This window comes from Otolemur garnettii, unplaced genomic scaffold (genome assembly GCF_000181295.1).
Source record: "Otolemur garnettii isolate 467f Iridium unplaced genomic scaffold, OtoGar3 scaffold00249, whole genome shotgun sequence".
In the NCBI taxonomy this organism is placed as follows: Eukaryota; Metazoa; Chordata; class Mammalia; order Primates; family Galagidae; genus Otolemur; species Otolemur garnettii.
The window spans coordinates 1,029,669-1,041,615 of record NW_003852644.1 but is presented as its reverse complement, the minus strand read 5'-3'; the positions used below and the strand labels follow the sequence as shown (position 1 = coordinate 1,041,615).

Below are 11,947 nucleotides of genomic sequence, written 5' to 3'. Positions count from 1 at the left end.
CTGTAGTCCCAACTACTTGGGAGGCTGAGGCAAGAGCATCGCTTAAGCCCAAGAGTTTCAGGTTGCTGTGAGCTGTGACACCATGGCTCAAAAAAATAAACACTGAAGTTTGAATCTCATGTAATTTTCACATGTCACAAAATATTATAGTTTTGATTTTTCCCGACCATTTAAAAATGTAAAAATGATTCTTAGCTCATAGGCTATACAAAAAACAGGCAGAGGGCCTTTGGGGAACGCCTTACTGACCTCTGGTTCAAAGAGTTAAGTGGTTTTATAAGGTTTATTACAGAAAAAAAGCAATCCCTGGCCTTTCACCACTCAATTGTCTGCTTCCCAGAATCAATCCTTTTAATTGTTTTAGCGGTTTCTTTTGGTATTTACCTTCAATTCTCTAAATAATTTGTTTATAGTGCTATTTCTTTTCTTTTGTTGTTGTTGCAGTTTGGACAGGGCTGGGTTTGAGCCCGCCACCCTTGGTATATGGGGCCAGTGCCCTACCTACTGAGCCACAGGCACCACCCGCTATTTCTTTGTTTTATTAATATTTTAACAATTACTAAGTGACTTCTCACTATAAAAGATGATGATGGCTGGGTACCGTGGCTCACTCCCGTAATCCCAGCACTTTGGGAGACTGAGGCAGGAGGATTGCTTGAGGCCTGGAGTTCAAAACCAACCTGGGCAACATAGGAATACCCCCGTCTCTACAAAAATAAAAATAAAAAAATTAACTGGGTATGGTGATGTGTGTACCTTTAGTCGTAACTACCTGGAGGGCTGAGGCAGGAGGATGGCTTGAGCCCAGAAGCTTGAGGTTATAGTGAGCTATGATGATGCCACTGCAGTCTAGCTTGGGCAACAGAGTGAGACCTTGTCTCTATTTTTTTTAAAGATGATGATGTAGCTCCTTCATCTGCCTCACCACCAACACATACTTCCTGTTCTCCATCCTTCCAGTCCTGTCTATAATGACTTTGGTTAGATCACTTCGTGGTGATCAAGTCCATGGAAACATTAGTCACAACTGGGCTGGGTGACTACTATGATATCTTTTACTTTCTCTCCTAACTTTTTTTTTTTTTTGAGATGGAGCCTCAAGCTGTCCCCCTGGGTAGAGTGCCGTGGCATTACAGCTCACAGCAACCTCCAACTCCTGGGCTCAAGCGAGTCTCCTGCCTCAGCCTCCCAAGTAGCTGGGACCACAGGCGCCAGCCACAATGTCCAGCTATTTTTTGGTTGCAGCCATCATTGTTGTTTGGTGGGCCCGGGCTGGGGATTCAAACCCGCCACCTTAGGTGTATGTGGCTGGCGCCTTAGCCACTTGAGCCACAGGCGCCGAGCCTCTCCTAACTTTTTGTTTCCCTTGGAGTCACGTCCTTTTGCTCGGTCTCTATTACTGATCCCTAGTTCAAGACTTCCCCCAATTGTCTAAGTCTCCTATGCATATGTTCAAAGATGTCTGGCATTCCAGTAGTTTTGATTCCCCGGAGTTCTCTTGGAGGCTTTTGACTTACTTTCCAGGAATGCTGCCAAGCCATTACCTGGGGCTCTCTTTTGGCTTGGGCCCCCTGTTTCCTGGATCCCATCTTGATCTCTTCCTTAGAATACGCCATAATTTTGGTGGCACACTTTCTCCAGTAGCTTCCAGAGGAAGAATGTAGAGAAAGTAAACTATGTGAGTTCATGTCTGAAAATGTTTTCAGTCTAACCTCATAGTTGACAGTTTGGGTGAAGAATTCTAGATTGGAAAATAATTTTCCCTCAGAATTTTGAAGTCATTACTTCATAGTCCTCTAGTTCCCTGATGCTAGTGGTTGAAAGTCTGAAGATACTGTGACTTCTGATTCTTTGAATATAACCTATTCTTTTCTTTCTGACAGTTATTCTCTCAGTGTATTGAAGATATTATTCAACTGTCTTCTGGACTTCATAGATGCTATTGAATATATGTGCTATTGAAGCAAGCACCACTGGTGTTATTGAAAAGTCAGCTTGCAATCTAAAAGTCATGGTTTTAAAGGTAATCAGCTTTTTTAGCTGCTTTTAAGATCTTGTGTGTAGGTATGGACCTATTTCTGTCTTTACTGATTGATATTTATTGGGATTTTTAAATTTGTGGATTTGTGTCTTTCATCAATTTTGGACTGTTCTTAGGGTGTATCTCTTAAAATATTGCTACTAGGGCTTGGTGCCTGTAGTTCAGCAGCTGGGGCACCAGCCACATACACTGGAGCTGGCTGGGTTCAAACAACAATGACAACTACAGCCAAAAAAAAAAAAAAAAAGCCAGACATTGTGGCGGGCACCTGTAGTCCCAGCTACTTGGGAGGCTGAGGCAAGAGAATGGCTTAAGCCAAAGAGTTTGAGGCTTCTGTGAGTTGTGACTCCATGGCATGCTACCAAGGGTGACATAGTAAGACTGTCTCAAAAAACAAACAAAAAAAAATATATATATACATATTGCTGCTGGCCAGCTGTGGTGGATCACACCTGTAATTCTAGCTCCCTGGAAGGCCGAGGCAGGTGGACTGCCTGAGCTCACAAGTTCAAGACCAACCTGAGCCAGAGCAAGACCTTGTCTCTAAAATAAATAAATAAAATAAAATATTGCTACTGTTTTGTTCTATCTTCTCACTCTGACATGACAATTAGATTTTTGTTAGATCTCATAATATCTTTCATGTCTTCAGTTTTTTTATTTTTCTATTTCTTTGTGCTGTTGTGCTGCATTCTGGATACTTTCCTTAGCTTTGTTGTACAATTTACTGATAGTTTCTCCAGCCATATCTGATCTACTGTCAAATCCATCTGTTGAACATTAAAAAAAATTGAAACTGTGAAATTTAGCATATGTATTAATACTTAAAGCTGCAGAAGGGGTGGTGCCTGTGGCTCAAAGGAGTAGGGCACTGGCCCCATATGCCAGAGGTGGAGGGCTCAAGCCCAGCCCCAGCTAAAAACTGCAAAAAAAAAAAAAAGAAAGCTTCAGAAAAATCAACATATATTTTAAGAAATAATGATAACACAAACATACATTTAACTAGTACTCAAGTCAAGCACCCTAGCCTCCGCATGTCCCCCCAACACAATTCTCTTCTTCCAGATGAGTAGAAACCATCATCCTGAAGTTTATGCTACTAACATCCCTGCTTTTCCGTGTAGCTTTACTCTGTGTAGACATCTCTACATAAATCATTTTGTTTTGCCTGCTTTTGGAATTTATATAAAGGGAATCATACACAGCATGGATTTTCTGTTTGGTTTTTTTCAACATTATGCTTGTGAAATTCATTTGTATTTTTCAAGGTGTAGTTCATTTTCATTGCTGTACAGTGGTATATTCTTGCACATGTTACAGTTTACTTACACATTCTACTCTCAATGGGCAGGTGGGTTGTTTCTAATCGTTGGTTTTTGGGAACATTCGTTTACCTGTATCCTGGTATATTGCTTACAAATGCAATTGCTGGATCATCAGGTATGCATGTCTTCAACTTTACAATACAGGAAGTCCCTGAGTTACAAACAGCTGACTTATAGACTACTTGCATTTACGAATGGGGTTATTACAGGTAATAGGTAAATGTATCTGTTCCAACTTATATACAAATCCAACTTAAGAACAAACCTACACAATCTATCTTGTTCATAACCTAGGCACTGCCCATACTAACAAATGCTTTTCCAAAGTAGTTATACCAATTTACTCTTCCACCAGTAGTGATTGAGAGTTCCTATTGCTCTACATCCTTATGAACATTTATTATTGTTGGTCTAAATTTGGCCAATCTGCTGGGTGTATAATGGTATTACATTGGGCTTTTTAAATTGAGGTATAATTTATTTACAATAAAATATCCAGAGCCAAGCTGCCTCTTACAGTATAATCACTTCTGACTTGCCACTGGGAGAATATTTTTATTTTTATTTTTTTGAGGCAGAGTCTCACTCTGTTGTCCTAGGTAGAGTGCCATGGTGTCATAGTTCACAGCAACCTCAAACTCCTGGGCTCAAGTGATCCTCCTGCCTCACCCTCCCACTAGCTGAGACTACAGGCATTTGCCACAATGACCAGCTAGGTTTTCTATTTTTTAGTAGAGATGGGGTCTCTCTCTTGCTCAGGCTGGTCTTGAACTCCTGAGCTCTGGCGATCCACCTGCCTCGGCCTCCCAGAGTACTAGGATTACAGGCCTGATGGGAGAGCATTTTTAGATCATAAACTGTCATGAAGGTGCTTATCATTTCAAAGTAGAAACAAGGCTGAGTGTGGTGGCTCTTAAATCCCAGCACTTTGGGGGGCTGAGGCAGGAGAATCACTTGAGGCAAGGAGTTCAAGACCAGCCTGAGCAACATAGCAAGATCCCCATCCCTACAAAAAGTTTTTTTAGAAATTAGCTGGGCATGGTGGTGCACACCTGTAATCCCAGCTGCTCAGGAGGCTGAGGCAAGAGGATTGCTTGAGCCTGGGAGTTTCAGGTTGCTGTGAGCTATCGTCATACCACTGCACTCCAGCCTAGGCAACAGAGTGAGACCCAGTCTCAACAAAAAGAAAAAAAGAAAGAACGAAAAAAAGGAAAAGAAATAGAACAGAGATGACCTGAGCTGACCCCATCTTCCTCTACTAGCTCCTTGTCCCCTATTCTGCACTGGTCCACTGGGCTCCAGAATGTTGTTACTTTCACCTTTATTTTTGAGGTGAGAAAACTGGGCTTCTGAATGTTTTTTAAACTTGCTCAAGGTCTCAGAGTGGTAGATACAGGATCTGAACTGGGCTCTATCTCAAAGGCAATGTTATTCCTCACCATGTGAGAGTCTCATTATTTTATGTTATGACAGAATTTTCCATCCTGGGCTGTCAGCTCTATGAGAGCAAGGAATGTATCTGGCCTCTGTACCACATAGTAGGCACTCAAGAAATATGTACTGGGCGCCTCCTATGGCTCAGTGAGTAGGGCGCCAGCCTCATATTCCAAGGGTGGCGGGTTCAAATCCGGCCCCAGCCAAACTACAAAATAGCTAGGTATGTGGTGGGTGCCTGTGGTCCCAGCTACTTGGAAGGCTGAGGCAAGAGAATCACCTAAGCCCAAGAGCTGGAGGTTGGGGCAGCACCTGTGGCTCAGTGAGTAGGATGCCGGCCCCATTTACTGAGGGTGGTGGCTTCAAACCCAGCCCCAGTCAAACTGCAACAAAAAAATAGCCAGGCGTTGTGGAGGGCACCTGTAGTCCCAGCTACTTGGGAGGCTGAGGCAAGAGAATTGCCTAAGCCCATGAGCTGGAGGTTGCTGTGATCTGTGAAGCAACAGCACTCTACTGAGGGTGATAAAGTGAGACTCTGTCTCTAGAAAAAAAAAAAAGAGCTGAAGGTTGCTGTGAGCTGTGATGCCACAGCTCTCTACCGAGGGCAACAAAATGAAACTCTGTCTTTAAAAAAAAATGTGTTGAGGGCGGCGCCTGTGGCTCAAGGAGTAGGGCGTCAGCCCCATGTACCAGAGGTGGCAGGTTCAAACCTGGCCCTGGCCAAAAAACTGCAAAAAAAGAAAGAAAGAAAGAAATATGTGTTGAATAAATGACTGGATGAATGAATGAATCTGTTAGGAAGCAAATCTCTCTGCCTATTGTCCTGTCTCCTTGGGAGTAGCGATATGGCAAGCCATGTAGGTTAATGGAATGAGTTTATTCTATACTTTACAAGAACAGTTCTTTTTTTTTATTTCTTATAGCATAACTGTGTACACTAATGCAATCATGGGGTACAGTGTGCTGTTTTCATGTACATTTTGAAATACGCTCATCAAACTGGTCAAGATAACCTTCATGTCATTTTCTTAGTTATTGAGTTAAAACGTTCATATTCTGCTTTTAGAAAGATTCACTTGTACCCTTGTAAGATAAACCATAGAAGTGAAAAAATATGGAACACTTCACGAATTTGCGTGTCATCCTTGCGCAGGGGCCATGCTAATCTTCTCTGTATCGTTCCAATTTTAGTATATGTGCTGCCGAAGCAAGCACACAAGAACAGTTCTTTATAAATGAGTAAGTCATTCTTGGAAGAGAAAATAGGGGTAGAGGTCCAAGAACAGGCAGACCATATGTGGAGGGGAGATTCGAGCCATCTGGAGGTCATATGTAGTAAGGTACCCCCACAAAGCAAGGAATCATATGCTGAAAAGGAAGCAATAAGAGCCCAGAAGATGAACTTGACCCCTACTATGTATTGGGCTCCTCTTTAAAGCATAAATGTTGTAGCCACAGGCTCGATGCCTGTAGCACAGTGGTTACAGCGTCAGCCACATAAACCAAGGCTGGCGAGTTCGAAACCAGCCTGGGCCAGCTAAACAACAATGACAACTGCAACAAAAAATAAGTGGGCATTGTGGCAGGCACCTGTAGTCCCAGCTATTTGGGAGTCTGAAGCAAGAGAATCACTTAAGCCCAGGAGTTTGAGGTCTTTGTGAGCTGTGACAGCACTCTACCAAGAGCAAGCTAGTGAGACTCTGTCTCAAAAAAGAAAATGCTGCATCCATAAGTATTCATGCATATGTTTAAGTATTTTTATGGAGTAAGGTCACAAAATGTCCAATTCTCCTAATATTTGCAGGTCACCAAGTAACTATTTTATGATTTTTTTGGTTTCTCAATGCAGGCAGAATATACCAAGGGACCAAGTGCAACCCTTCCGTCCAATGTGCCTTCATGCAGGTCCCTATCCAGTGAAGATGGCCCCAGTGGCCACTCTAGCCTCTCAGGTGGGGAGCTTGCCCGAAACTTACAGGAGAGCATAAAACACCGCATTCTGTACCTCTCAGAGCAACTGAGAGTGGAGAGGGCCAGTAGGGATGAGAACACCGTGGGCTACCTCAAGCTGGTGTCCAAAGCAGATCGGCACCAGGCCGTGCATATCCGGCAGGCCTTTGAGAAGGTCAACCAGCGTGCCTCTGCTACCATCGCCCAGATAGAGCGAAGGCTCCGCCAGTGTCACCAGCAGCTCCAGGAGCTGGAGGAAGGATGCAGGCCCAAGGGCTCAGTGCAGCCAGCAGAAAGTAGCCTGGACACCCATGAGCAGCCTGGTGAGAAGGCCCAGTTCACAGAATCCCTGAAGCAGAATGGAGAGGACTGCCTGCCTGCTAGCCTGCCTGACATCATCAAACACTTCACTCTGCAGATGCGCGTCCCAGGCGTGCAGCAGGGAAGGCTGTCAGAGAAATATTTGGCCCGGCAACGAAACCTGCTGTTGCAGAAGATAAAAGAAGAGCTGAAAGAGGTCAAACAGTTCCACGTTGGCCTCCGGGCATCCTACAAGAGCCTAAAGGAGAGGTACCTGACAGACCTGCAGGTGTCGCTGGAATCCCTTCAGGAGGACAAATGCCGGTGAGGCTGCCCCTTCTCCTGCCTTGTTTCTGGGGGTAGAAACAGGTGGGGAACAGCGCCCAGGACCCATCTGTGAGAGGGTGAAAGGGAGCTGAGACAAGGGCTTAGAGCAGTGATTTTCAACCAGTGTGCTGTAAGACGGTCTTAGATGTGCTGCGAAAAATTTTAAAGGTCATTAATTAAATTATTTTCGAAAGATGTTCAAAGCACAGTAAGTATATTCTTTTTAAAAATTTTTTTGCAGTTTTGGCCGGGGCCGGGTTTGAACCTGCCACCTCTGGCATATGGGGCCGGCGCCCCACTCCTAGAGCCATAGGCGCCACCCTCTTTTTTTTGGAGACAGAGTCTCACTGTGTCGCCCTTGGTGGAGTACCACGGTATCACGGCAACCTGAAACTCTTGGGTCTAAACCAGCGGTTCTCAACCTATGGATCACGACCCCTTTTTGTAACAATGAAAATACATTGCAGCATTAGGAAGGTTGAGAACCACTGGTCTAAGTGATTCTCTTGCCTCAGCCTGCCAAGTAGCTGGGACTACAGGCACCCACCACAGTGCCCAGCCATTTTTTGTTGTTGTTGTTGCAGTTGTCATTGTTGTTTAGCTGGCCAGAGCTGGTTTTGAACCGGCCTGCCTGGGTGTATGTGGCCGGCGTCCTACCCACTGAGCTACAGGCACCCCCACAGTAAGTATATTCTGTTTTTACTCTTTATTATTATTATTTTTTGAGATAGAGTCTTTTTGTCATCCTTGATAGAGTCCTATGGAATTGTAGCTCATAGCAACCTCAAACTCTTGGGCTCAAAGCTGTTCTCTTGCCTCAGCCTCCCTGTAGGCTCCCACCCCAACTCCCATCTATTTTTAGAGATGAGGTCACGCTCTGGCTCAAGCTGGTCTTCAATTCCTGAGCTCAAGGGATCCACCTGCCTTAGCCTCCCAGAGTGCTGGGATTACATGCATGAACCACCTCGCCTGGCCTCTACTCTTGGTTTTTTGTTTTTTTTTTTGAGACAGAGTCTCATTATGTCGCCCTTGGTAAACTGCTGTGACATCACAGCTTACAGTAACCTCAAACTCTTGGCCTTAAGTGATTATCTTGCTTCAGCCTCCCAAGTAGCTGGGACTACAGGCGCCTGCCCACAATGCCCAGCTATTTTTTTTGAGACAGAGCCTGAAGCTGTTGCCCTGGGTAGAATGCTGTGGCATCACAGCAACCTCCAGCTTCTGGGCTCAAGCGATTCTCCTGCCTCTGCCTCCCAAGTAGCTGGGACTACAGGCACCAGCCGCAACGCCTGGCTATTTTTTGTTGAAGCCATCATTGTTGTTTGGTCACAGCAACCTCCAGCTTCTGGGCTCAAGCGATTCTCCTGCCTCTGCCTCCCAAGTAGCTGGGACTACAGGCACCAGCCGCAACGCCTGGGTATTTTTTGTTGAAGCCATCATTGTTGTTTGGAGGGCCTAGGCTGGATTTGAACCATCCAGCTTAGGTGTATGTGGCTAGAGTCTTAGCCACTTGAGCCACAGGTGCCGAGCCCTGGCAATATTTTTGTTGCAGTTGTTTAACTGGCCCAGGCTGGGTTCGAACCTGCCATCCTCAGTGTATGTGGCTGGTGCCATAACCACTGTGCTACGGGTGCCAAGCCTCTACTCTTGTTTTGTGATCAACAATTTGTGTCACAGAAGTTTAACTATAGGTTCAAGTGTGCCATGAGATAAAAAGGTTGAGAAACACTGTCTTAGAGAGTCAGGGTGTGGGGAGAGGGAAGAGCAGGGCCATGGTTCTCCTAGCCACCAGGTCCTGCAGTGACGCAGGCTAGTCCTTTTCTTCTTTTTTTCTTTTGAGACAGAGCCTCAAGCTGTCTCCCTGGGTAGAGTACCATGACATCACAGCTCACAGCAATGTCCAACTCCTGAGCTCAAGCGATTCTCTTGCCTCAGCCTCCCAAGTAGTTGGGACTACAGGTGCCTGCACAACGCCTGGCTATTTTTTGGTTGCAGCCATCATTGTTGTTTGGTGGGCCTGGGCTGGATTTGAATCCACCAGCTCAGATGTATGTGGCTGGCACCTTAGCCACTTGAGCCACAGGCACTGAGCCTCTAGTCCTCTTCTTATGGTCCCACACCTGCCTTGTTCCTTGCTGGCAAATAGGCTGTAGCTCTGCAGTCCCTGTCAGACAGTTGCGATGGCGACTGCACAGCTGCATGGAGCCACCAGCCTTGGCTCTGTGGTGGCGGGAGACAGCCCAGTGGAGGTGACAGTCCCTCAGACACCTCTAGTCCTGGTTGGCTGGGGAGGTTTGAGTGTGGACTGGAGTCATCTTGCCAGCCCTAATCTCTTCAGTTTTGCTCATAACCAAATTAAGGTACAAAGCTAAGTGTTAGATATTTGTTTTGAAAATGATTGCCTTCTGGTAAACACTTTCTCCCCACAGTGCAGTGGCTCAATTTTATTTTCCTCTAAGACAATACTAGGGCTCACGAAGAAAAAAAAAACCAAACCCTGTCTCTCAAAGGATCTTTGCCAATCCCAACAGGACCCTTCTCTAGGTTCCCACTGGCCTTCAGGGGCACCACACTCTCCCCTATCACTGCAGTCATTGGCTAACTAATGCTACTTCTTTCAACTGCCTGGTGAGGGAGAGAGTCTCAAGCATTTTCTTTCTTTCTTTCTTTTTATTTTAGAGACAGAGTTTCACTTTATTGCCCTCAGTTGAGTGCTGTGACATCACAGCTCACAGCATCCTCCAACTCCTGGGCTTAGGTGATTCTCTGGCCTCAGCCTCCTGAGTAGCTGAGACTACAGGTGCCCACCAGAATGCCCAGCTATTTTTTTGTTGCAGTTTGGCTGGGGCTGGATTCGAACCCGGCACCCTCCATATATGGGGCCGGCGCCCTACCCACTGAGCACGCCACCCCAGAGTCAGAACATTTTCATGAAAATAAGAACTGTTCAGTCCTTTTAGGGCCTACATGGAGGTGGGGAGAGGCATGAGTGGGAGTCCTCCTCTTCAGTTTTCTCATGAAAATCTCACTAGTGTTTATTTATACAGCCTGAGATTTCACAAAGAACAGTTAGAGAATATTCCTTACATTATCAAGTAAGATAACCAGTCAGAATTACAAGTTTCTATTGGAGTTTTTTTCATAGGACATGGTAACCAAATCTAAAATTTTGGGACATTTACAGGTTAGATTTATAGTGAGCAAGAACAGAGCTTGGTGGTAGTGACACACATTCCTGCATGAACAGGCACAGCAGTTGGATACGCTCTTAACTCTTACCAAATCAGAGTCTTTCAGCTGGCCTCTTAACATGGGGTGACTACCGGGGAGCATGGCAGCACCTCTCTCTCTCTCTCTCTCTCTGACTCTTGGTGTGAGTTCTATAACTTGCACTTCTGACCCAGTACACATCCCGCAACAACTATGCCTTGAGTATGAAACAAACTTTTCTTGTGTTTAGTCCCTGAGATTTCTGGTAGTTTGCTCCACAGTTAGCCTGCCCTGACTAGTATATATCTTAAGTGAAAAAGCAGTTCTGTAGGGCTTGAATTTCCTAGAAGGGATGGAGAAAGGCCTGAAGATGATTTTCATAGTTACTCTGTGCTCATAACTACGTGAGGGCACAAGGTCAAATGGCATTGTTCTCCTTTGGCCTTATAGATGAGGGAATGGAGTCTCTGAGAGGCACATGCAGGCTGCCCAGCTGGTAAGTACAGACCTGACAGCATTTCACAGCACCCTGGCTATGTGGCTTCTCTGCAAGGTGCTGGGGCACAAAATTTTATTGCACTTTAAAAACATATTCTTTCTTAAAATCTTTTTCAAACCTTTATTTAGTCTATACACAGACATAGAAAAGTACACGTGACAGATGTATTCAGCTACCTGGGAGGCTGAGGCAAGAGAATCACCTAAGCCCAGGAGTTGGAGGTTGCTGTGAGCTGTGTGAAACCACAGCACTCTACCAAGGGCAATAAAGTGAGACTCTGTCTCTACAAAAAAAAAAATTAAATAAATAAAATAGCTGGGTGTTGTTGCGGTCACCTATAGTCCCAGCTGCTTTGGAGGATGAGGCAAGAGAATTGCTTAAGCCCAAGAGTTTGAGGTTGCTGTAAGCAGTGATGTCACAGCACTCTACGGAGGGTGATATTGTAACATTGTCTCAAAAAGAAAGGGTGGCACCTGTGGCTCAAGGAGTAGGGTGCCGGCCCTATATACTGGGGGTGGCAAGTTCAAGCCCAGCCCCAGCCAAAACTGCAAGAAAAGAAAAAAAGAAAAATAAATAAATTTTCTGTAAAGACGGGGTCTTTCTGTGTTGCTCAGGCTAGTCTCAAACTCCTGGCCTTAAACGATACTCTACTTCAGCCTCCCAAAGGGCTGGGATTATAGGCATGAGCCTATATACCCAGCCAAGAAAAAGATAGATTCACCCTCATAAATTCATAAATGGTTGAAGAGCTGAGGGGTTTAATCAAAATTTTGACCTGACCTCGCCTTCCTTCCTCTTCTTTCCTTCAGGTAGCACCTCTCGGGTTTTTTTTTTTTTTTTTTTGAGAAGAAGCCTCAAGCT

General features: G+C 45.1%; 1 protein-coding gene and 1 non-coding gene across 2 annotated transcripts in view; one reads left to right on the top strand and one right to left on the bottom strand.

The window, feature by feature from the left end:
* Window positions 1–2,011: 2,011 nt before the first annotated feature.
* Window positions 2,012–11,947, top strand: part of TEX28 (testis expressed 28) — a 13,928-nt gene continuing 3,992 nt past the window's right edge. Inside the window, exons 1-2 of the mRNA XM_003802557.1 lie at window positions 2,012–2,023; window positions 6,650–7,374. Of these exons, the coding sequence (XP_003802605.1) occupies window positions 2,012–2,023; window positions 6,650–7,374 (737 nt within the window). The remainder of the gene's footprint in view (window positions 2,024–6,649; window positions 7,375–11,947) is intronic.
* LOC111722423 lies at window positions 5,909–6,015 on the bottom strand. Its single transcript, XR_002771229.1, has one exon. It is a non-coding gene; the product is annotated as a U6 spliceosomal RNA (small nuclear RNA).